We start from the raw sequence: 27,254 nt of genomic DNA, 5'->3' as shown, positions 1-27,254 counted from the left end.
TGACACTTCAGTTCTGGGGGTGAAACCCCCCGGGGAAGTATTTACCATGGATTAGCAGCAGTGAAAGAAGGTAAGTCTAATGCATGAAGCTTGAATATTAATTCTTTTCAGACTGTTTTTGACTGTGACACATTTATTTTACTGGAAATAAGGCATTTGCATATAGATTTTAGCACCATGGTCACTAGGCCTAGTTTTAACTCCAAGTCTACTTTTGTATACTGGACAAAAATGAACATGAAGTTATGGTAACCTCCTCTAAATTCTTTGGGTTTTGTGAAAAGGAAAATCAGCAAATCATAATGTAATTTAATATTGGAAAGACATTTGCTTTATAGTCTATTAGACATATAAACAGACAAAAACAGACATACAAACAGACAAAAAGAAAAGCCACCAGGAGCACTTGGATGTACAGGAAAAAGAAGTGAACCAGTAAAAAAAAATATTTTTTTTAGAAAAGGAAAAATAAGAAAGAGCAATAAGGCAAAAACCTACATTCATTAAGGATTCCCTAATCCCTCTAAGAGGTCTGTGTACCCAGAGGAGAGCAGCAGAAGCATTAAAGATGGAAGATCAATATAAAATAGTCAGTTCTTTTGAGCAGTGACTTTGGCATTTAAAAGTTCAGAGATCGCTGGGGGGAAATTAACCTCTATGCAGTGTTCTGTAACAAGGAAATAAAAAAAAAATAATGTGGGCATGCTGCCTGAAAAATTACAAGACTATAACATTAAATATGAAAGAAAATAAAATTCAAAGCAATCAGAAATGCACAGCAGCAACGAGAAATCACATCTTGTGAGCATGTAACTGATACAGAACATAATTCTGCAGATGCTTCCAAGAGTGCAGAAGCTGACTCATGCAAGTAAAAGCTTGCATGGGTTGTGTGTTCAGCAGTGCAGGTAACAAATGAAGACTTCAAACCTGTTGGGCAGTAGAACAGGTTATTTTAGCATCCCTAACACCCATTTCATTTTGATATGCTGCCAAGAATGGATTTAAAACAGCTCACTGAAACTGCTGGTTGTGATACCCACATTGCTGCCACCTAAACAAGGGTAATGTCCCTTTGTTTAAAAATAGTTGAAACAATTGAAAACCACCAGCCCCCCAAAGAGATTCAGAGAAAATGGACAATAATGCTATCTGGGGTTTTCCAAGGGTCTGATAAAGGTGGGAGAGGTGAAAGACTGGTGTATATGGCAGGATGAATAAGAGAGTAAAAGCAGAGGCATGCCCAAGCAACACTCCAAGAGAATAGCAAAGCCATTACACAGGGGTGTCCCTAGAATTTTTCTGCTACTTTCCTTTTGCATAACCTTCAGAAAAGAGACAGCAAATAGCATGGTTGCTATGAAACTGCTTCCTGCTGTTTGGTTACTCTCTATCTACAGGATGCAAGAACAGGATGGCAGAAAAAAAGCCAAAAACCCAACCCAGTCACCATCATCACCACTGTCTTCTCCTGAGAGTGACTACCTGCAACAGCCTGACTATAGGGGTAGCTGTAGGAGGATGAAAAGGTAGCATGGGGAAAGGGTGAGGCTGTTTTCAAGAAAAAAAAAAAATGTTGAGCTGTTCTTACAATTTAGCAGGGGGAAAACTGTAGATGCTTGCAAAAAGAAGTACAAGAAGTACCTTGAGCAATATGATCTGAAAAAATTAAAGTAAGAGTTGATTATTTCATGGAAGGAATTAACCAATTTAAAAGTTTCCATGGAAAACAAAGCTCATTCCATGAAGACGTTGATTGCTGGAAAGCAGCAGCAACCCCCCAGCCATGCAGAAAAGACAAGTTGTATCACCCACTGTTGCATCACCCACTCTGGAACAATTTCTTCAGAAAAAGGAAAGTCAAAAAAGAGCTTTGGTAAGCCAACTCTCTCCAGCAACTACAGCCATCCCTTTACTTCATGCAATGGTCCCCTCTCTTCCTCTTTACCTCTTTCCGCTGGAGAAGAGGTGAGAAGTGTCTGACCAAGTCCCAGGCAGACAGAGCTCATTCATCTAAAAGACCTCCCAAAAGAGGCTTTTCCCAGGGATGTGACCCAAACCAGTGAAAACATATAAAGTTCACTGTCTACACCCACAGATGTTGGAGCACCCGTTGGTCTTGGTTACTCTCACAACAACAAAATCTGTAACTGGGAAGTCTCCTGAATTTTGCAGTTGGTTTGTTTCAGATAATTTATTTTGCAACCACCAAGTGGTAACTTGGTCCTTGGAGTGAGCTGCTTGCTTGCTACGTTTGTCTGTTGCTCCACAAACGTGGACATACAGTGATGTGTAAGTGTGAATAAAAACACACTGGAAAGTCACCTTCCCAGCAGTCTTTTGATTCTGCTTTGGAAGCAGAGCAGAATCATACACAGCAGAGCAGGGCTGAGCAGTGAGCGCAGCAATGCCCAGCATGTTACACCAACTCAAGGTTTAGCCGTGCTCAGAGCTCCACAAAGCATTAGACAATCAGTACTCTGAAAAGCTGCCTAAGTAGACAGCAGAAAATAAGTATTATTATTCTCATTGCAGTGATGGCAAATGGAGCCTCAGAGAGATTAAATGACCCGCCCATGGTCAGATAAGTGATATCTTGAAAAGCTAACTTGTAAATCCAAACCATCAAATTACTAGTCTAACATCTTAATAACCAAGTCACTCTTCTACAGTTTTTTCACGGTTTTGTCACTGAAGGTGGAGTAGAACTGTACAAGTCTTGTCCCATTTTTTCCAGTGCCCCTCAGTCTTTTCCAGTCAGATGCAGAGAGGCTACAGGTATCACACTCTCCTGCGGGCTTGCAGATGTTGAGGAATACATTCGGTGCAGGTTGCTGGGTTATGCAGGTAGAGCTGCGGTGAGGAGAGCCCGAGACAGGGACAGGAGGCCATGACCTGCTCCCTTTGCACAACAAAGGGCCCGGGGACTTGTGGCGCCGGCCGGGGGACCGGACACAGACACAGCAGGATCCGCTGGCCCCAGACTTGCACGCGTGTGGATTTTAAGGGCATAAAAGTCCAGGGTTTCCTTTGGTCGGGGTCCCTCTTCGAAGGCTCAGTCTCGAGCTGTTATGCTGTTGTTGAGCCAAGATTAAATTCTTTTAAGGATTCAGACGCCTGAGGGTCTGCTGTGGGAAATCTGGAGCAGAGCCACTAAGGAAAGCTGGTGTGACTGTGAGTGGCGAGTGCAGGGAGCCAAGCGGAGCTCGGGGAGCTCACTGGAGCCTCCCGGCGGGAAGGGGCCTCAGCCCCAGCTCAGGCTGTGACTGCCGGAGCGGCTCCTGATGGTCGGACGGGAAAGTTTCCTAAACACAGAAACACACTTCAGTGTAAACCTAAAGAGAAATGGTTAGGTTTTGCATATGGGCTTTCCATATGAAGAGCAAACAGACGTTTCAATTCCACAAGTATCAGTAAATTCAACACCAAATCACACAACTATGTCAGTAGTCAGGATGGAGCAACATAATTTTAAAAATGTGCATTGTGTGATCACCAACCACAGCCCAGAGCTCTGAACTGAAGAGGAAGGACTCTGCCTATCGGAAATTTCAATCTACATATTCTTTTAAATGGCTAGAGTGTTTTCTATGTATCTATATAACTACATTTGTGTACCTAAAGCTCCCTATTTATAGAAGTTTCTAGTTTACAGAAGATCAAAAGTTTATAGAAGATCAAAAATCTGAAAATGTAGTCAAAGAATTCCACTGTAAGTAGTTATCAAAAACAAGTAAATCAAAGATCATGGAGACACATTTGGCAAAGAGTATGAGGAAACCATTCGGAATTTTGCGTGAAAGAGTCATGCTGAAGAGCAAGCTCAGACTAGCCTGGAGAGACAGTAACAAGGAAATCACGTTCACCTTGTTCTATTCTGAATCAGAGGCCAATGAGTGATTTCTGATCTCTTGTGAAAGTGCTGTTTTCTACCCTAACTGATCCTAGCAGAAATTTCACAGTGCAAATGCTTAGTGCAGAGACAAAAATGCTACAGGCATGTCCAGACATCATGTAACCCACCATATTCTGAGGGCTCATCCTGCCCTGACAGTGGTGGCAGAGGCCAGACTGGAGAGAAACAGTGCTTTAAAGTTGTTTGAACTGCAAATACAAATGATAGAAAGCAGTAACACTGCCTACATGCAGCATGAGTGGAATCATTGCCTCCGTCTCACAGGGAGAAGGGGACGGAGCAGAAGACATTGGAACGCTGTCAGGAGGGATTTCTCACCGCCCTGAACACTACACATTGCCAGTGTCATTCCTGAAAACATTCTGCTTCCCGCAGTTCTCCTCCTTTCAGGATTTCGTTGTTGCAGTTCTGGAGAAGCCTGGGCCGCCTTGTCCTGAGGCAGAGCGGATTCGGGAGGAAGGCAGAGAAGGGAGGAGCCGTGCTGCCGCCCGCTTGTGGCAGAGCCTCATCTCCGGTCCTGGGCGTCCCTCTAGAGGTGAAACATCAGCCTTATCCCCAAACCTGCTTATCCGCACGCATCCCTGCCGGGCTGGCTAACAGGGATAGGAGTGTGAGCTCTGAGGAGCCGGCACGTATCCGAGCAGGGCTCACTGAGCTGTACAAAAGCTCAGGTTCCACAAGGCACCGAGTGGCACCACCATGACCTCCCCCCCCAGGAGCTGAGCACGGGCTCTGCTGCTGCGCCCGGCCCTGCTCGCCCCCAGCTCCTGAAACCTGTTTCTTTTTCTGTACCCTCATCCCTTACAGCATTGGTGTCTGAATAAAGGGAAAATAAAATCACTTAAAGGAGCACTGTTATGTGAATAAACAAAACTACATTAACAGTGTTTATTAACTTTTTTATATCATCTATCATGGTCAGGAAAAATATCCAAGTATTTCTAATGAAAAAAATATATACACATGTGTGTACATATAGATAGATAGATAGATAGATAGATAGATAGATAGATAGATATACATATTTATATACACACATATATAAGGAATCTTTTGCTTCTTTCTCACAGTGATTATATACTGATGACAACAAACTCCTCAGGAGAAGAGACAGCAACAAAAGCTCTTTGTCTGATTGCTCTGCTGCCAATTATCAGCATTTCACAGACTGGATGCTCAATTTCACACACACACACACACACACACACACACACACACAAATACATTTGCTTCCGCTCTGCCGTCGCACACAGTCAGTGGAGCTCTAAGCCACCAGCTTGTCACTTACTGTTCCCAATGAACTGTGCAGTTCAAATGAGCAAGGCACCCAAGGGTTACTCAGTCCCAGGCTGCATTGCTCCAAACCTGAGTCTTTCCCATCAGCACTAATTTATCAGCGCAGCCCTTCACTAGATCTCAACCAATCTAAGCATTGGGAGACTTTGCAGGAGACCTTCCAGGATGTATGTTCTGGAGCCAGACATCCATACCAGCCTTTTTCAAACCAATATGTGATTCATTATCTAGCAAAATCAAACATTTGTGCACAGGTACCTACTAGACAAATTCATAAAAAGCCAGAAAATTCTTCAGTGCCCTTTAACTGAAGTGACTAATCCCAATGGCATACAAAAGATACCCACAACTATAAGGACAGTTCTGTACCTAGAATGACAGAAAATTCAATAATCTACCAAGTTACATATGTCTGAAGATGATCCTGAAACTAAGACACTCCCATGCATTCTCAGAGTTGAAATTACTTTCAGCTTGTGAACACTTAATCATTTCTGTTTCTTTTACAATAGCACTGTGTATATTGTAACCCTGTTTCAAGTGAGGTACTTCAAAATTCTTTGCACACAAACAAACCTGACAGGCCTCCTTGCAGCATCCACCTGGCTAAGTCTTTGTTCATAGCACATAGATGCCACCTGGCTTTTCTTTACACCGGGCAAGCAGTTTTAAATCACACTGCATTATCGAGAGCCTGCAAATGACCTGTAATCTGTCATAGCTTCCTATTCGGTAACTCAAAGCTGAGTCTTGGAATTTAAATCCCTAAGAAGCATACAAAAAATTGTGGGTCAACATCAAATTACTGCAAAGTAAAAGCTGCCTGCTTTTGCTGCTCTCTCCTTATTCTCATTGCAAAAGTCATTCATTACTGAGTGACTTTAGATTCTGCATGCAACTCCTTCCTCTATTGGAAACTAATATATGTACATATTCATTTACCCAGCTACTTTTGCTAACAACATTCAATGCCTTCTTTTAAAATATATGAATGGGGCTAATTCTAGATATATACCTCAAAAGGCTCTGCTAGCAGGAACAAACCTGCAGCAATGAATAAAGAGAGTTAGGAAGGGGGCTTGAGTTTTGTTTGGTGTTTTTAATAAATTGTTTCCTTCTCCTGTTTAAATCAGGACATTGTGTGAATACCACTGAAAGGACAGCATCATAGATACTATTGGAGAATTAGAAAGCAAGTGGCAGTGCTAGATTTGACAGCTCCATAAACAGAAACGTTACATTATCAGGAAAAGGGCCATGGCAAGTTCAGCAAATTTCAGCCCAGAGCCTTCATCATTCTCAGCCAGGGTTTTGCAAGTAGAGGTCACAACAGTTCTCACAGATGTCCTTGTCTATGCTCTTCCTAAATACTGATCCTCAAAGTAGCCCCAATATTCTCTGAAATCCATTTGATTCATATTGCAAAAAGCCTGCAGGCAGTTACTGTGACAGTGTCTGGGAACACTGACTGAACTGAGGATGCAGGATGGAAGATGCACTAAAGCCACAAGCCACACTAACACAAATAGCCCCTTAGGGTTTCTAAGTAAGTGCCCTTTCTGTGTCAGGTGGGACACCCTTGGTGATCTGGCAATTGATGTAGTCTCTAAACCTTTTAAATGGCATGCATACAAAATTATTCAAAATCTTCTGTTTCTAAAAGATTTATTTTCAATTATATCATTAATATCCCAGGTAAGCAGACTGTGAGAGAGAGAGCTACACTCAGATTCCAGCTATTCCTACAACTGGGAATAGGAATGGTACCAGAACTGCTTCTGCTGCATGTGGCACTGAAAGTAATAAATTATTTAGTAAAGACTGTACAGGTCTGACAACTTAAGAAAATAAAAAATGATCTCAGTATCAAAACTTTAACTGACTTCAGTGGGAACAGAACCAAACTGTTGCAGTAACTAGAATCAGTTTTAGAAATCTGGATTATGGGTAGCCCTCAATTAAACCTTAGTGATTATATGCTTATGACATGTTTAAATTATGCTAATACAGCCTTTGAATGTTTTATCAATTCCACTGAGCAACCTGGCTGCTTCCCAGCTGGTTGAAAGCAGGTCAAAGTTAGGCAATGCTTTCAGGGCAGGCTCCTGCCAGACATGAGTAATTACCCTGGAATCTTACTCCTGAGAACTCTTTCTAAATGATGTGAAAAATAGCCCATGTTAAACTGCATTTTCCAAATGGACATTTTCTCTCCATACCAGGCTCTTAGTTAAGTAATTCAGGTATTCATAGGAAAACCCTGGCTGTAATTGTACCATTTATTCCTCTGTTTTAGAAAGCAGCTAAAAACACAAAGGCAAGGCTAATGCTGTGTTCTTCTACAATGCTGCTCAGCTCATTTACCTGCTCCTCCTGATACAGCTAAATAAAAGTGATGATTCCATGAAACTATAAAATTAATCTTGATACATTTATATAGATTTGTGTTGCAAATAATTCAAATTTGAAAATGGCTGAAAACAGATGTGTGCACTGCACCTGTTTCAACTTCTCCTCCATCCATATATCCACTTTTCCTACTTTGTGGAGATTTTTCTGATCATATTGCTGGCTTGCTCCCTCATTTTCTCTGCCTAAAGTATGTCTTAAGAATTGAAATGTACATTACCATTGTTAAATTTTACATCATGACCTCAGTAGTTTCATGAGAAACACAAAATCCCAGTCAAAGGGAAAGAGGAGAGTGAAATAATGTTTCTCCTGTTGTGAGGGGGATGTTGCAGCTACGCTGAAGTGCTCTGTCAATTCACTTTATGTTCTGTAACCTCAAGAGTATTTCACTGCTCGCCCTCATTTAACTGCAGATCATTAATCAGTCAAAAATGTATATTTTGGCTTTGGAAAATACTCACAAACCACTAGAGAAAGGCCATGAAATAATATTCAGTATGACCTAATCTGAACTCAGAAGCAAACCCAGTAGATTCTTTTATTACTTCTGTGTTTTTTCTTTGAATTCAATTAATCTGTATAAAAGATCCACAAAGTTGATCAGTAAGGATGCAATTTTATCTTTTTAAAATAATTTCAGTTTTCAACCTCCTCCACTGATAGTTTAAAAAAAATTATCTAAGCCTTCATTATTTTTTTGCTTCCAGGAACTAGGTTGATAGTCACTCTATCTCATGTTCTCTGCCACCTCATCTTATTAATTTTATTTCAATTTAGTATTTAGGTGAGCATGATTTGAGGGGTTATTTGCATCCAGTGATTGTATGACACAAGTGTCACAAGTTACTTATGCCACAGCTAACTAACAGTTTTCACAGAATGAGGAAATGAAACTCAAATACCCAGGATGCAAATGCTCTTATCCATAGCTAAGACCAGGCTTCTACAAGCACTACCACAGATCTATGGCTGTTGGATTAGTCAGCAGTAGACATTTGAACAACAGATCACATTTAGATGTGATAGAAATAGAAAGAATATAAATTACAGAGCTTACACTGGCTTTATATTTTTACATGAGTTTTCAGGGTCTGTCAGAGGACAGGTGATTCCTGTTCTTGTATAATGTGTCATAGTAAGAGACAACTGTTGATATAAACAGCACAAGAGTAACCCAATAAGTATTTTAAACAAAGCTGAACTATCAGGGAAGCTTAATGCCAAAGATCTAAGTTTTGGGTTTCTGCAGCAGCACATTTTTAAACTACTTGTACTAATCCAAAAGCAGATCTTAATATTTTGTTAAACCCTTTCCCAAATTGGCTCTAGCATCTGTGACTCCATGTCTGCAGCATTATACCTCTGGTTTTAATAAGTAATGTGGGTGGGTTTTTTAATTTCACTTCTAGTTTATAACCATGGAAGCACTTATCTGAAACCTTAAATAAACATCATTAGGCAGTAAAGATTAGAAAATGCAGTCTAATCTGACATGTTTTTTTCCCTCCACCTTTAGCCCCTATGATCTAACAGATATGTTGATCTAGCAATGAATATTTGAAGCTGTTTGAGCCACCAACTTTTCTGTGGTGACCCCAACCAAGCACAATATCAGTGTTTGAGCATTGCTTTGAATATCAGTCTCTAAAGATTTACCAGTTCATGGTCAATCCTATTAATCATCTGTTTCTGCTTCTCTCCAACTCCATCCCACCATAGGCCCCCATCCCAATCACCTGCAGTCACATGTTCATACCAACATTGCTGACGTGCATTTCCCTTCACCTTCGGCAATCCAGAGCTCTTGCTTGCCTACAACATCATGGAGATACAAAAAGCCAGTTTTGAGCAGCACACACACTAACACATGCTTAGGATAACTTTAAAAGGCACTGAAAGCTTTAATGGAAGATCAGAACTCAGTTCAACTCTAATGGTTATTTACAAAAAACAATAGTGAACCAACAATAATAACACTTGGCTTTTACAGCTAAGTAACCTGGTAAATGACCAACTGCAGATGTAGTTTCAAATGGCAAACTCCAAAGAATTCTACAGACATTTTCAAGCAAAGAGTAATTTACAAACTACTCTCAAAAGCAAACATCCACAAAACAAACACACAGCAGTATCAATCAACTTATTTCTTACAAGCAATACCGACTCTAATCACAGTCACATACTAGGCAAAGTAATGATTCAAGCACAAAGATTGGCTTTTACCATCTGTTTTGAAATTGTTGGACCACCACTTAGAGAAAAACACAAGCTGGCATTTCATAAGACTGAGGCCATTAGTGAGAAAAGAAACATGAAGTGCTAGTTTATTTTCTTGCCAAAGAGAATCTTGTACAAATTTAAGATATGGTAGTGTGTGAGTGTTTCACAGATATTGTTTATTTACCATATTGCTATCTCTAATTTCAGCCAGAGATTTATATCATTTTTTCTTATGTAGTGTTTTGCACTCAACATGCTAAGCAAACATGACTCCATTTTGCAAGCAGCACAAAACACATGGTTCTTAAACATTGTCCTTAAAAGTACTTCTGAATGGGACAGAAAATGAATAGATGAGTTTCTTTGAAATTGGATGAGTTCCTTTGAAAATCCTTTGCACATCACGGCAATGTGCAACGCAACTATATAGAGCCCACAGATGCACACTGACTCTTGACAGCACTTGTCCCTCAACTGTGAGGTTGATTAAAGCCCAAAATGAGCAATGTCTCACCAGTTTCTCCCATCTCTTACACAGAAGTTGTGAGGTAGGTTCTGCTCTAAGAGAAGGGCAATCTTAATACTGTCTGTCAGAGAACCAGTCAGTGCTGACTAATTTCAACAGAAAAAACACTTTCGACTGAACCCTTCCACCCACAGGTTGTTAACAACTCGTTAAAGGCATTGCTTTTCAGCCTGCTTCATCAAACACATGTCCCAGAGTCTAACTCAAAATGGGGGTTACAATTTCAGAGGGGAGTACCGCTGGCAACAAGCTGTGAAACCAAACATTTTAGGTTTCTTTTACCCTTCCACCCAGAGATCCTTTCAAACGTATTGATCATTTAACGCACTTGTCAAACCAGTTATCACAGAGCTTTCAGCAATATCCAAATGGCAGTATGTTTCTGTCCTTTTAACAATGCAGTGGGTGTAATGATTCACAATGCAATGAGTGAAAATAAGGAGTACTGACTCATGTCTATTAAAACATGTCTTGACTCGATGTGTGGTGAGTAGGTGATTACACACTAAATAGCATGAGGATATTAGGAAGCTGAAGTGAAGGTCTGTTTGTCCATAAACCTCAAGAAAGGTACATCCACACTATCTAGATATGATATTGTTAATCAGCTCCTTCAACACATGACCATGTGCCTGACAGTAAAATATGTCCCAAACATACAAAACTCTCAAATTCTTTCAGCATAGTGAGATGCTAAGATTACATTAAGAGCCCCTGGGCTCTGGCTGTCAGAAGCGGAACTGGCCACATGCATCGGACACTGAGGCAGAACAAGATCCCAAATCTCCTTGTCATCTATGATCATGTTGGGAATCACTATTCCTATTTACTGCAGCCCCAAACCACAGGCTCATCCCTAACAACACAATTGATTAAGGTGCAGTACTTCTGAATAATGGATCAAAGAGCACAACACTTTGAATATACATTATCCCTGTGGGATTTAGCGGGATTTACCTCAGCCCCAAATCTGCTGAAAATTATAGTTCTTCATACTTGGCCAGGTTTTTTTGTTTGTTTGCTTTGTGGACACAGAGTAAACCATGCTGTGACCCTGGCAAACATTCTGGAGGGAGAACACAGACCAGCCAGCACTGCAGGGAAGCTGAAGGCTCCTACAGCGGCAAGATGAACAAGAGTCAACAATATGCTCTGGCACTGAAGAAAGCTGACAGCATTTGGCTTGTGTTAACAGAGCCATAGCTAAAGAAGCAAAAAAAGTTATTTTTTACCATTTACTGATCCCTTGTTGAATTGTATCTAGAATAGTGCATCCAGTTTTGGGCCACCTTCCCGTTCCCAGTACAACAATGACACTGACTAACTGGAGCAAATGCATCAGAGGGCCACCAAGATGGTGAGAGATTGGAGAACTTGCCCTTTGAACAGAAGCTGAGTGATCAGGGCTTGCTCAGCCCAGAGAAGAGACAGCTCCAGAACAACTTTGGAGTAGCGTTCATTAACCTAAAAATAAGTGCTGCACTCTTCACATCTCTGCCCTACCTCTGTGCATGTAAATCCCAACAGAGGAAACTAGTTTACCAAGTCCTCTGAACAGGGACAATAATTTTTGTTACTTTCACTAGCAGCGATTGGCTACTAGAAACTGGAAATGTGAAGTTGTTCACTTGTGCTGCTACTGAGACAGAACCCCACTAGTTAAGTACTTGAACAAGAAGCACCACAAAGTTAAGTGCCCCTGTCCCACTCTGCAGGCAGTTCTCCTCCTGGGCCACTCCTAGCAGACAAAAGCATTAACTTTGTGGTGCTCTGCCTGGGCTTGCTCCTAATTTGGCATTAAAATTAGATATTATATTAAAAAAATAAAACCTGTGATGGACCTTAAGTTTGAAATGAAAAGGAATAGGCCAGTTTGCCCTACTTAAATTCTGTGGATATAAGTAAATCAAAACATTTGACAGGAACAACTGAGTATTCCTAATTGCTTTTCCCCCATCCCTAAGCTAACTGCACGACAACCTTTACTAAATTCAAGTCAAATGAGTTGCAGCCCTCCAAGCAGGAAGTACATTTGCTTTAGATGCAAAATTCCTCCATCTTTTTAGTTACTGACAACCATGAGTGCAACTTACACAAAAGGACAACCCCCCAGTACAACTTATATCCACCAACACCCTTCCACTTATATGAATGTTTCCTTCATCCAACACGTTATCAAAAACATATACATTCATCCTAATGCCAAATAAAACATTCATGGGTGCACATTTTTATAATAGCTTTCCAGAAGATGGGAAAATATTTAAAGTGAAATTGTTCATTAAAATGCTTCATGAAAAGCATGTATCGCTCAGGCCTGAGTATTCTCAGATGTTTTCTGTATTAATAGCCACATTCACAACTAAAGTCAACAATTCCAAAGGATATTTACCAGCTCAGATCAAATCTATTAATCACATTTCAGTAGCTATTCTGGGAATTCAAATCCCCAGACAACTTTGAAAATCCTACCCACAGAGTACCTTTAGCGTTCAATAGAGGATTTACAAATACAACCCCAGAGTATTTTCTGTATGAGACTTCCATCATTAATCCTTCTGAAGTGTTAAGACTTTCTACCAACATGGCACATTTCATCTACCATCATGCTGTAAAAGAGCTCTGTGAGCAATAACAGTCCTGTCTTCAGGGTGATTCATTCCCTTTAATTAAATGCCCTTGAAATATTACTGCTATGAATGTCATCAGATGCAGCCTTTGTTTGAAAATAAGATCAAGAAGGACAGAACAAAAGCAGAACTTTCTCAGCCCCAAGAAACTCAGGAACTAAGTTTGTACTTTTTTTTTTTTTTTTTTTTTGTTAAATTATTCACAGTTCTACAAAACTGAGATTCCCTTACATTTTAATTCCAAAAACTAAGTCCTTCAGAACTGCCTTTTAAGGAATTACCATGTCTTTATTCAGATGGGAATGACCAAGGAGCAACAAAACAAAAGCAAGAACCAATAAACAAAAACCACTATTAACACAGCAATTGAGCCATTATTTAAATGTTTCCTTCAGTGCTATGTTACCCCAGAATTTAGTTTCCACCCTGGGTACTGATTGTGTGTTGATTCATCTCATTCTGCCAGTCAAGATAAATCCAAACTTCAGAGATTTATCTTATGGCAAGGGGCACAGAAGTAGAAACGTCAGTCAGTCTTTAGAAACTTTCTCTCTGTGGCTGATGTACCATTAAAACTAAGAACAGTACACCAGAAACAGATCCTTTTATACTGGGAGGGGTAAACGGGTTCTAATGTGGTTTGCAGGACCAGAGCATTTGCTGTACTTGGCAATTACTTCCAAGTACTTAATTTGTATTTTAAAAGTCACATTTCTTTTTTCATAGGCCAACAACCATCAGAAGAAAACTAGGGGAGGAAAAAACAGCTTAAACACATAAATACATGCATCAGCTCCCGAGATACAGATCTAACCTCCCAGCAACTACAAAGAGAAGCCAGCTCACCCACCATGTCTGAAACTGTATTAGGACTATAACCTGTGAATTACAGGTCCATAAATTGTAAGAATTCTGCAGCATCGTCTTCAGAAGATTCCACAAAAATTTTACAGGGATTTTAGTCCAGATTTCACAGGTTACATTCCAGCCTATTTTGGATGTAGCTCAGGGTAATAATTTTTCTTGGTGAGTTCCAAGAATAACGGTATTTCCTGCTACTTGGCACCTTTTCAAAGCACAGACAGCAGCTCTCACAGCCAATTTCATTCCACCCCCCCACCCCCCCCGAAACACACATTATTTGCTTAGGTGATCCAGGGTCATTTACAGAAAGAGGAAACCAATTTCAAAATGGTTCCATAACATTTAATTCTGCTGTTTTCTCAGGTTCTATATACTACACATACTTCATGCTTTCAGTTTCTTGCTAAGAAAATGTAACTGCTGCCACGGAAAGTCATGTTTAATATCCTCTGTTTATTCTAAGGACTTGCTGAGCTGGTTTTTGTTCTATCCTGATTTACATACAGGGGACTAAGGTAGGAATACTTTAAAAACTGTACACAGCTTTGACGACTGGGAGTAGCTGAAATCTGGTCTGGCTAAAAAAAACTCCACTGGTTAGTACACTTAGGATTGATTGTAAAGTATGTAGAGAAGCTGTATTAACCTATTCTCATTACAGTTGTGCTACTCCCATTCCCATTCAAACCTCAAAAGTGTGATCTTGCAAACTCTGAAAACAATCAATTCGGCACTCCAAGATTATTCTCAAATCTTCCAGCTGGGGCTAAGGCATAAACTGAGATCACAGAATACCAAGTTGGAATGGGAGCTCCAGCATCATCTTGTCCAAACCTTCCTGGCAAAAGCAAGATGTTCCAACACCCTATTCCACTGAATCTTTAAAGTGTCCAAGGTTGGGGAATCCAGCACTTCCCTGAGGAGATTATTCCAATGGCTGATTGTTAACAGCTGATAGGATGTAAGCTTCCTGCAGATAACCAGGCTGTACTTAAGTGCTCTGGCTTTTTCAATAGGATGATTTTTCTGAATGTCTCCAAGATTAGAAAAATGCATGCCAGAAGCAATCCTGGCCTTGGGCAGGATAATGAAGCTCTTTCCAAACCTCTGTTTTCATTGCGTGAAAAGCAGACAGATGTTACTGTTCACAGGACCAACAACTCAATTAACATAGATTGAAATGGGAAAAAGAATCTGAAATAGGGAGTTTCACAGCTCACTCCACCTCGCAGTGGCAAGTAACAATAACGTCATTGTTTTTCTTGATGATATATAAATGGAATAGTTCTCAGCGTACATAGCCTTATGAGGATGGTGTTTCCTAGCCAAGCCAATTACACATATCTTAGAAATAAGCCAGCAAGCATCAGTATTTTTTTCCTGCTTAGCAGCTCAGCACCAGACTAATCCAGAGTGTTTAAAAGCACTAGGGGGAGGCAGCACTGCTAATAGCCCTAAGAGAAGGACCATCACTTCCCTGTTTGGGCCCATTGTAACAGGTTTTAGCATGTTGGTGTTTATTAGCATTCTCTTCATGCAGGCAACACATTTTTGAAGGCAATAAAGATGTTATAAAAGACAGTGTCCCCATTCGGGATCTGTTTTTGAGACTTATCTTTGAAACACACAATTTGATATTACCTTTCTTCAAAGAAAAAAAAAATACAAACAATATAACTGCAAATATAAAAATTTGCTTGAGCATGCATTTGCCTATAAAATAATGATGTACATAAATGAGACAAAAAGCCATTGGACCATGAAAATACTAATTTGTCAATAGTCCATAGATCTCAGATAGCTAATCTAAACAGTTAAAATATTTTTGTATTTGTGCACTTTTCTTGGTTTTTTTCCTTCAGCAAACTATGTATTTTCTAACATATGTTATCAATTGAAACAGTCAAAAAATGTATCCTCAAAAATAAAAGCTTCCACCTATGAGCACACCTCCTCAGATGACAGGGACTACTGTATTCTATAGGATTACCCATCAGAAACAGGAATAGGCTTTCACAGTTCCCACTAGAGAGTCATTAAACTGGTTATGTCAAAAAGTTGGTTTCTATTTTCTTAATTAAAAGGAAAAAAATCATGTCTGAGCAAAGGTAGAAACAAAAAATTAAATATACTCCCTCAACAAAAAAATTGCATCCAAAGCGTTTCTTGTCCATCACTTTGCATCACCTGTTGTACCAGGTTTTATATTCTCATTAACTAGCTGCTTCAATATTTATAAATTCAAATATGTAGAGGACTATGAAGCACTAAGTTTTATTTTGTAAGGTGCCCGTAGCTGGGGGTTACCGAGGAGCAGAAAGCAGCAAGGAAAAGGCACTGAAGGCAGAGCGGGTGCCAAGCACGCCCTGCTAAACCAGGGGCACGAGTGGGAGCTCTCCGCCCCCAGCTGCGGGACACGGAGCCCCGGTGAGCGCTCACCTGAGCGGCACCGCCTACTGAAAGGGAGGATGCACGCTCCTGCTAACCTTCTCCCGGGATTTAATCCTCGGGGAACCAAAGCAGTCCGGGACTGGAGCCTCAAAGCTGGGAGGAGCGTGTGCGACCCGCACGGCTGCAGGGACAATGCGCTTGCAAGGCAAGAGCAGAGCGAGGCGCTGCCACCGCCACGTGCAGAAACCTCACGGCTGAGCCCGACGGGGAAAGAGCCGGGGGAAATGAGGAAAAGGGTAATAAGAGGAGAAAAAAATAAGGTGCTATCCGTATCCACATGCCACTGTATTCCGGCCGGCTAATCCCACTGCCCCGGCTGAGGGAGCCCTGCTGAGGAACCCCGGCCAGGCCGCCCCGCCCGCAGCTTCCCCGCGCCCAGAGGCGCCCGCCTCCGGCCCGCGACTGCCGCGCGGCGATTGGCGGCCGGGTGGCGCTGTAAAGCGGCCGGCGATTGGCAGCGGTGAGAGCCGCGCTGTAAGGCGGACAGCGATTGGCGGGCGGGCGGGCCCGTGCGGGCGCTGCCCGGCTTTGTACACGCGCGGCCCTTTAACAATGGGCGCGGCGCGCAGCGCCGCGTGATGGCGGCGGAGCCCCGGGGCTGCCGTGCCGCGCTCGGGTGTCCCGGGCCGCGCCCTGCCGCCTCCCCCGCGGCTGCCGCCACCTCTGCGACCCCCTCACCTGGCCGTGCCCCGCGGCGGGAGGGGGCGGCTTAACGAGCCGCACTTGTGCCCCGCATGGCGGCCAGCTGGGCCGGGGGGCCGGGGGTGCCCCGCGGCAGCTGACCGCGGTTAGCCGGGGGCGAGCCAGAAAGGGGCGAGGGTGGCACTGCCTGTCCCGCCCTCAGCGAGTGCCGCTTCCTCCCCGGTGCCTGGGCCCGGGCGCCGTGCCGCGCCGCCGATGGAGCTGGAGGCGCAGTGGTGGACAGGACAGCTGGCGGCCGACATCCACCAAGCCCTTCGATACAAGGTACCCCGGGGGGAGCCGGGCCGGGGGGCGGCCCCGGTGTCTTTGTGAGGCTCCGGATGGCGGAGCCGCCGCGGGGGCAGCGGGCGGAAAGCGCGCGTGGGGCGGCTGCGCTCGGCTGCCGGGGGTCGGCGGACTCAGCTTTTGTGAACATGGAGCTCGCCCTGTCTTCCCTCCGTGGGTGCCGTCTGTCCGCCTGTCCGCGGCCGTGACAGCTGACCCGAGCGGCCGGACTGTACTCCTGCTGCTCCTCGGAGAGGGGAGGGCTCACGGTGCGCCCGGTCCTGCTCTTGAGACGTTTGCAAGGCTTAAACTCGGCAGAAAGCATTGTGGTTTTATTGGAGGAAAAAACCCCACCAACCAAACAGAAACCCAGTGAAAGAAACGCTGGGTGCCTTAAGAATAGTAGAGGGTTTAGGCAATTGCTTAGAAGTTGCTTCGACTGTCTCAGAGTTGTTCTTCGGGACTGTTTTGATAAAGCACATCTTAACACCTGGCCTGAAAATCAGTTTACAGTGACTGAACCTACTAAAACAGTGCTTTTGTTGCCTGATGATGAGCGGATTCCTTTTCCCGGAGTCTTGATTGTTTTACTCTTTTCTGGTGATGGAGGGAAATAAAGGAAGGACAGGATCGTTTATTTGTTACCAAATTATCTTTATTCAAGCTAAGTTAGTGCTGTGAGAGGTGAAATATAAAGCTTAGTAGGTGGGAAGTTTGTGGTCTTTTGTTTCGCTTAATAGCATGTTTCAAAACTTTGAATTTACATTAAAACTTTGAAAAATTTGTGACTCCATTCCAACTTGATGTTATTAACTTATCTTAATCAAGATAATTTTCGTTGGAAATGTATTTGTACTCAAATCCTACTTGAACACAGCGTGGGGGTGCACAGTCTATCTCATAAATTTATTCCTAATAACAGAGGACAGTAGTGCTGTTTTGCTGCATACAAGAAGAGGTACTGGCTACTAGGCAGCAGCCTGGAGGGGTTCTTTTTCTACCAGTCCAAATTTTGTATTCAAAGTAGATCATGGCACAGATTTTCTCAAATGTGGTGTTTCTAGGCCCTTTGTTTTGAGGGATCCTCCCCAAATCTGAGACCCTGTGAGCTGAACTAACTGCCTTAGAGCACACTGTAATCAGTGTCAGTGGGATATCAGTCACATCAGGTCAGTGTTTTAGTGTACACGAGGCGAATGTTGGTTCGTGCACACCCCGTTCCTCTTCCTAAGGTTCAGCTGGCTGTTAGTGGTCTGTTCCTGGAGGCATCGGCAGGAGATTTGGCAGCTCTAGAACGTGCAAACACTTAAGTACAAAGTCTGGTTGCCCAGATTGAGCTGTAGCAAGAGAGGGGTTGAGTTAACTATTGAACTTTGCATTGAAGCAGCTGAGGAGTATTTCCATGTCCTTGTACAGCCTTTGCAGCAGAGACAATACAACAGACATGGTAAAAGCTGAAGTTACTCTGGCCGATCGCCCAAATGAAAGATGTTAAATTTTAATTTGTTCATATTGTGCAGAAACAAAGTATTTTTTAGTTGTTCTGTAATACAACAAATAGATTTTGTTTGCTGAAAAGGAATTCTGAAATGATGGGAACAGAGGGAAGAAGGGAGAAATCCTTTGAAACTTCTGTTATAAATATTAAACTATCAGCTGTATTAATCTTATACCACTTCAAACTAAATTATAGTTTTAATAAAATTACCTGCTGCTGTCCATCTAGGAGCTAAAGCTGCCCTCTTACAAAGGCCAGTCTCCCCAGTTACACCTGAGAAGATACTTTGCAGACCTGATTGCCATTGTGAGTAACCGGTTCAGGCTCTGTCCTGCTGCGCGCCACCTGGCTGTGTACCTGCTGGACCTCTTCATGGACCGCTATGACATATCCACACAGCAGCTGCACGTGGTTGCTCTGTCCTGTTTACTTCTAGCAAGTAAGTATGTGGCACCAAACTTTAACTAGTCTAATCGATTCTACTGCCAAATGCAGGGCATGTCTTGGTGGGATGGAGCAGGTGGGGGAAGCCAAGTGGTTATAGACGAATAGCAGTGCATATCGATTTGGCCCAGTTGGTAGAACATTTCTTTAGACTTGTTCTGATTTCTGTTGGCACCTGATGAAACTAAGGGTGGGGAAAAAACAAGCTGTGATTAAAAGCTAATGTTGATATCTGTAAACAAATTATTCTAATGTGAACTTTAAGACCTGTGTTGTAGAAACAGAACATTTTGAGATACCTCTAGAAAGACAGGGCTATCTCAAAATAGGTACATCCTGTGCTAGAAATGAGAAATTTGCCTATCTGTGAAAGAAATTAATTAAACCATATGTAGACTGCACTGCATTCTGTTGATTGTGCTGTGAAGTTCTAGAATACTTCAGATTTTTGTAAATGGCAATGTTATTTAAGCAAGCTGAGGCTAATATAAATCCTGTATTGTCACATACAAAATGTAACACAGGTAAAATGCATTGGTGAATACACAGTACTCTGAAGACAGAATTAATTACAAACACCCATTATAAACAGTGCTGCTCATATTGACCTCAGCTAGATTCTTATGGCGTGTATCCACCTTTCAACATTTGGAGACCCCTTTTCAATATCAACGGCAAAATAAGGGTGCCGTTTGCTGGGAAACCTGCTGGCACTTGTTCACAGACAAATAGAGTCAGAGAAACTGGTCCTGGCAGCAGAACTAACTATTGGTTCAATTTCTGCTGGTCTGTTTCTCTGAATCTTTTCTCATTTTCTGCAGTAAGGTCTCTAGGCCCTCTTTGCTACAAAACTGGAGTGCAGTGGTATTGGACAGATTTCATCTTTTTCACTGCATCCCAGGTCCACCAAAACAGCTATTCAGCAGAGCAGTTAAACCAGAAAAGGGTTATTTCACATTCTTCTGAGGGTAGACTTTGACTAGGTGCCACCAGGCAGTAATCTTCTCTTGGCAAAGGGTGTCATGCTGAGTATGAAAACATTGCCTCAGAAACCACTGTAATCCATTTAGGAAAATGGATTGGCTTTGAACTAATGCCGGATTTTCAAATTAAATTCATGTTCTGAAGAGAATTTATTTTTTGTTTTAAACAAACCTCTGCCATCATTTGTGGCAAGCTGCAAGTAGAGATCTGAAAGCCTGGAGAAGCAGTGTATGGGTTGGTTGAGAGAGAAGCAAAATGCTGTTTTAAACTTTTGCCCTGTGTGGCTTAAACGAGCAGTCTAATCAGTGGTGTAGTAAGTTATGACACTGTGATAAATCCGATAAGGTTAAAGAAGTAATAAGAGAAATTATTATGTGACTCCTGAAGTTTTATTTCTGTACTGGAGTATGGGAAACAAAAACTAACAGACTGGCACCGGTATTGGATTAAGTCCTATATAAGTACCTCCACTGCTGAAGAAAGTAAACGTTCATGTATGTTCAGTCCTGCAAAACTCAAAGAATGTGCATTTACAACCTATCATGTAGCACTGAATAGAGAGTGTAAGATGGAAAGAATTTGCAGTGAAATTGAAATAGCACAACCATATGGCAAACTGTATGGAAATGTGACACTTGTTTCTCTTATTAATGGGTTTTCTACATACACAGTTTTGCTTTAAGCTAAAAACATACAGGCCTGACAACTTGAAAGTACAGGGAAGGTTGCAACAGTATATGTGGCAGAGGAGGCTTTCAGATGCATGTTGCTGAAATCCACTTGTTTGCCACATCTCAAGTATAAAACTGCACCTACCATTGCAGGCATTAAAAGCAGCCAGGTTGGCTGGAGCTCTAGCTATGCTCGAATGAGTTTTAGACACAAAAAGGGTGTGCAGGGGTGGGAGGGTTATTAAAGCCAAATGCTCTTGTGGTGTGTTTGCCAAGTCACATTCAAGTGGCATTTCATTGATGATGGGGACACATTATACAGTAATTTGGTGACAAAAACTTGCACATGCAGTGTCAGTGATGTCCTAATAGTCTGCTCTTGGCAGCTGGCTTCTGTGTGCCAGCATGGGAAAACCACCAGGAAACATGGCACTGCACAATATCTTACACAGTGTTTGACATTATCTGCTGAAATTTAGCCTATTTTAGTACATACCCCTTTTTGTCTCTAATAACAGTCCATTTGAGCTTTGCATCTGCAGGAAAGTCTCAAGCTTGTTTGACATAGTAGAATTGAAATATGACCAACAAGACATTAACTACAATCCATTTTATAGTGAATTTGTGCTGAACCTTTTTTTCCCTCCTCTTTCTGTTCATCTGAAGGTAAATTTGAAGAAAAGGAAGACAGTGTTCCCAAACTTGAACAGTTGAACAGCTTGGGTTGTATGACTAACATGAATTTGGTACTAACAAAACAGAATTTGCTTCATATGGAGTTGTTGTTGCTAGAAACATTTCAGTGGAATTTGTGCCTCCCAACTGCTGCTCATTTCATCGACTATTATCTTTCTATTGCTGTCCATGAGACTGATCTTCATGATGGCTGGCCAATGGTTTGCTTAGAGAAGACTAAGTTATATATGGCAAAATATGCTGATTACTTTCTGGAAGTATCATTGCAAGGTGAGTTACAGATTTCACATAATGACTTCTTTGTTGTCTTGACAGACAATGTCAAACTTAAATGAGTTTTTTTTCTTATTCCTTCTTTCTAGATCATGAATTTTTAAATTATGCCCCTTCTTTAGTTGCTACTGCATGTGTAGCTTCTTCAAGGATTATCCTGCGTCTCTCACCCACGTGGCCCACACGGCTGCATCACCTGACTGCCTACTCCTGGGACTTCCTGGTGCCATGTATTGAGCGACTCTTAATGTGAGTTAACACCAGTGGCTTTTTTAAGCCCATTTCTGCATCTGTTGTTATGCTTAATTGCTGCCAGCAGTGCAATTACAGTTCTTTAAAAATTTCCGTTCCTCTGTTCTAAAAATACTTATACATAAGTTTGGTACATATTTTTAGGCAATAACTGGTTTGCTCTTTCCAAAAGAGAAAACTTTATCAGATCTAATCTCTTTCCTGATCTTTCAACAAATAAACTTCTGTCTTGCATTTCCACTGAACATCTGGGATGCTTTGAGCATCTTCAATAGCTTGTTCCCAATCTCTAGTCTGCTCTGAGAGCACAGAAATAGTGAAGAGTACTAAAGGCACAGGAGCTTTTGACTGTATGCCTTGGAAGTTCAAGGCATGCTCTAAAGAGATGATGGATCAAACCTGCAGACCGTTCAGGTGACCAGCTTTGGCAGGAGGAAATAACCAGGAGTTTGTATCTATTTTTGCTGTATCCATTTTTGTATAACAGCTGACATGAGATAAAAATGCCAGTGAATGCCAAGTGTACCTTCCTGGGTAGGCATGTTACACAATCTGCTTTCCCTCTACAGAAATTTGCTTTTACCCAAGTCTGACATAGTTGTGATTAGAAGATGCACAGCTGTATCTGAAAGAACCATATCAGCCTTAGAAATGTAACATCACCCTTGATGGCCTCTGTTGGCTTCACTTATGTGTATAATGAAAGGAGCAGTACCTAAAGCATGCAAATGCTGTTGCAGAAGTGTTTTCAGTATTCCTCTGTAACAGAGGGAGTGCACCATCAAAGTTAGGAAAGAAATGTGTAGGTGGCATCTGGTTAACTTCAGCATAGAATTGAGAAAGAGAGTGTGTCTAGATACAATTCAGACAGTTGTAAATCAAAGGGAATTTAGATGAGCTGTACTGGATAGGCTAGAATAAAGGTGAGAGGAAGGAAAAAAAAGTGATTTTTCTCTCTAGAACAGGATCCAGTATGAATATGCATATGATCTTTAAGTACTGTAATGTAGATATTGCAAACCTTTCTGGTATCTTTCCTTGTTTAATTTAAATTAGGTAGAAGCAGCCAGTTCAGGTTCTGGTAATCCAGCAAATTGTTGGGCTGTATAAGTACAGCAAACTTTACTGCACTGTAATTCTAGATCCCACTCTGTCACATGTATTATACTTGGCTTTTATCTGTGTTTTTTACTGCTATACAATGAAGTGAAATGCTGGGAAGAGAGACTGTACCCTAATCACATTTTGAAACCTTAGGTGATTGTAAAGAGCAGCTATAACTTTAAAAAAAAAGTTTTGGAAGCTGTCAGATGCTTGCAACATTTTTAGAGTGCTCTTAAAGTCAACTCAAAGGAGTTTAAGTGATATAATATCTATTTTGATGTATTTTGTCTTTTCAATTTGTTTTAGTGCGCATGATAATGACGTGAAGGAAGCAAACAAGCAGAAAGGACAACAGGCTCAGTCTACCCAGCACTCTGTGTTTCAGCCCCTAGCTCCAAGTGCCCAGCAGGCCAATGTTCAGCAGCATGTACCACAGTACCTGCAGGCTCATCAGTCCTCGATGCAGTACCACCACCCAGCATCACAGCAGCAAAGCTGCCAGCAGATACTGTCATCCACTCACACAGCCTCTTACCCGCTCCAGACTTGCCCTGCTGCCTTACAGACCAGTGCTCAGGCTCGAGGCCACGTCCAGACGGGCACTGCCATGTCGCTGGCTGTGCCACTGGAAGTGAAGCCATGTATAAGTGTCTCCTACAACAGGACATATCAAGTGAATGGACGATATTCCTGTATTACTCCCTGCTTTGAGAGGTGATAAGTACAAAATGTTTTTGTGCTTGTTTGTTTGGGGCAGAGAGTTGTGTGGAAAATGGTTTCATTTTTTTTTTTAAACCTCAAAGCTGGAAGGCAAAAAATTGAATGAAAAAAGGTGTCTTCCCAGGAAAGAAAGCAACTGGATTGGCAACCAGTACCACAGCTCAAGTAACAGCCTGCAAAAAGTTAGCACACAGACCATCCTCTGAAAAAGAATCTGTATGCTTGGGGATAATGTGTTCTTACTCTGACACTCAGAATATTCTGCTTCTGATGTGTGTCTGTGAAATACTACTCAAAAGAAAAACAGCTGTGGACTAACTACAGACTTATCTTTTAATGAAGGAGATATGCAGTATTATTTTGAAGACATTTATGTCATCCCACCGTACAGTATTAACACTTACTTTATACTTACTGAAACTTAAGATTCCACTGAATGCCGGACTTCTACAGGTACATGGAGATCACAGGAAGAAACAAATCTCATGTGGCTAATTCTGTAATCTTGCCCCTTTTTCACCACTTGTGTTGGTTATTTGCTTTAAGCTAATGCACGTGAATTAACTGGTATTTTGGCTAGTTTTTTTAAGTTTTGTACCTTACAGGACAGACACTATATTTTTGCCTCTTTTTTCCTCACTATCTTTTTTGTGTTTAAAGTAATTCTTTCATACTAACTCAGGGACTTTTCTACTCATTACTCTGTGCTGCTGGTTTGTACACTAATTGGGTTTAACTTGGGGAAGGAAGGCAGAGGGGGAAGAGACTATAGCAAGTGGAGTGGCTTTTCTTCAGGGCACCTATGCAGAGTACCAAAGGGATATGTTAGTGTTCACAGAATGTAGATGTGAACTACTGCCCAGCAGTGTGATAATTGAAGAAAAGAGAGTTTCAACTGAACTTGTACTGTACCAGAACTACTATAGTGGCTGTGATTCCTCTTTGTACACACACACAAACACATGAATACTATTAACCAACAGAAAGTGTCCTCCAGTTGTACTGACAGTATCATCCCTACAGAAAAAGTACACTTAAGTGCTGACAGAAATCAGTTCTGTCATGTTTATAGTGGAGGGAAATTCTCAGGTAATAAAGGGGCAACTTCTTCTTCTACTATTTGGGAGTTCCAGAAGATGTAGAGATTTGCTCTTCCAAGTGGGTGGATCAAAAATATTTTGCAGAGTGAACTCCTTCACCACAAGTAAGGTGCTAATAATATAACTTTATGGAATTACACTATCTCCTGTGGAGTGGATAGTCTGAGGGTAGAAAGCTTCACTCATCCACCTCTTGGATGAAAATTATGGTAGAGATTAATGGAGATGGTTTTTGGGGTCCTTTGTGTGTTTGTTGGGTGTTTTGTTTGGGTTTGGTTTTTTTTTTTGGGTTTTTTTTTTTTTTTTGGCTTTTTTTTTTGGTTTTTTTTTTTTTTTTTTTTTTGTTTGGTTTTTTTTTTTTGTGTTGTTGTTTTTCTTTAAATACAAGAAGATATCAGACTTTCTCCTGTGGTAGAATATGGGAGGAAGTGTTATGAATAACAGGATTCTTACTACTTCAAAATATCTTTATAGTATGTGGGCTTAAGGCTTTTTTTGGTAGTTTCATTTGGTTTTTTACCATCTTCTTCCCTGTCTTAGTGGCAGCACTTAAATTCATGTACCATCAAATGACACTGAATTATTGTGAATCTTACAGAAACTGTTTTGAAAGCAGGGGCAATTAAATTACATTATAAATATGAAAGCTTTATCACCATAATGTTCAGAATGGAGGGAGGACAGCTGTGTTCATTCTTTCTGGGGCTAAATTATAACATGCTACAAAAAACCTATTTATTGTTGAGGAGAAGAAATCCTGTTTCTCTTGTTTTGTCTTTTAAATCCCAGTTTTTGTTGTGGGCTTTTGTAGCATAGATGTGCAAGTCAAGAAGAATAGGAGGATGAATGGAAAAGATTACCCTCCCTTTTATCCTAGAGAACAACTTTAAAATAGGCATAGTGTGGTCAATTCCTTATTAAAATAAAAGTTGGTTTGGGTTTTTTTTCCTCTCCTCTCTTCATCTCTTAATGAATATTTCCCTGTGTCTGAGAGTAGTGTGAAGTAGAGACTTTCCACCTTATAAGATGCCATGTTTTTTACTCAGCACTGTTACCCATTTTAGAGGGAAATGGACTTCTTTCTGCTGGTTTCATTTTGTTGCAATGCTGTATCCAAGTCCTCAGTGCTCTAACTACCTCTGATGCTATGAATGTACAGTTTTGTAATAGACCATGACTTGAAATAACAGCAGATGCCTGTAGCAAATTTTTTTCTGTAAAATCTTCAAATCAGCTAACTTGTCATCCTTTTTTGTGACACAGCAGTATAGGCTCTTCTTTTTTTGGGGTATTAGTAAGTTTATCCCATAAGCATTTGATATATAAAAACTTAACTAATACTTAACACTGGAATTATAATGGGTGGGGGGCTTTTTCACTTAGTTAATACCACGCCTTTACATTTAATAGGGTATTTTTTATTTGACTATTTTAAGACATTAGGTCAGTTGTAAAAAGATCCACTACATACTGTTTGTTTTTAATTTATTATTTGGTCTGAATTTTTTTCTGACACTACAGCTGCATCATGACTACAGAGAAAATGTACACTGAACAGGTTCAATCTATATTATTTAAAAGGGCTTTGTCAGTGTACATTAAAAATACACTGTTCTTACTATTAGAACCAAAATGTGTTTTTTATGGCATAAATAAGAATGGTGCTTCTAAATGCAAAATGTCCAAAACAATGGAATCTTTGTGAGTGCTATGCATTCAACTTATTTTTTAAAATAAAACTAGTTTTGAGTAAGAAGGCTCCAGTGTGTATTCTGCTTTGTATTATGTTTTTTCAAATATGTAAACTGTCCTGCCCTGTGTAGCTGGCTGAAGCTCTGAGGACTTCTTTCTCTCCCTCCCCCCTTGTTTTCTGTGACATATCATAAACTTCAGGAAAACTCAGACTTCACAATTGAAAAAAAAAAAGTAGGAAGGAAATCATGCAGGAAGGAGCTTTAAAACTAATTGCAGCCACAGCATATGCTAAATATTGTACACTTCAACAATGAGTCTAGTACATAGCTGTAACAAAGAACTAAAGACAAAGAACTCGAGTACTTCAAGAGGCAGTGGGTGGAATTCATTGTGTTCTCATGCAAAAAAGCAACCATTAATGCTGGCAATGGCAGATTTCTAATACTAGAAATCATTTAGGAGATGTAGGAATAGCCTCTTGTCAAGAGCTACACGCACTTGTGTTATTTGCAGTAGCTGTGAAGGCTCAGTCATGC

At 41.2% G+C, this 27,254-nt stretch overlaps 1 protein-coding gene across 1 annotated transcript; it reads left to right on the top strand.

The window, feature by feature from the left end:
- The first annotated feature begins 16,920 nt into the window (after positions 1–16,920).
- Positions 16,921–25,323, top strand: CCNJ (cyclin J). Its single transcript, XM_030241426.2, has 5 exons — positions 16,921–17,281; positions 19,008–19,218; positions 21,545–21,844; positions 21,937–22,096; positions 23,510–25,323. The coding sequence occupies exons 1-5, from the start codon at positions 17,213–17,215 to the stop codon at positions 23,919–23,921; spliced, it is 1,152 nt and encodes a 383-aa protein (XP_030097286.1). The 5' UTR covers positions 16,921–17,212; the 3' UTR covers positions 23,922–25,323.
- The last annotated feature ends 1,931 nt before the right edge of the window (positions 25,324–27,254 follow it).

The sequence above is a fragment of the Serinus canaria genome, chromosome 6, assembly GCF_022539315.1.
Source record: "Serinus canaria isolate serCan28SL12 chromosome 6, serCan2020, whole genome shotgun sequence".
NCBI lineage: Eukaryota > Metazoa > Chordata > Aves > Passeriformes > Fringillidae > Serinus > Serinus canaria.
Note: the sequence above shows the minus strand (reverse complement) of the source record. Positions and strands in the feature narration are given on the sequence as shown.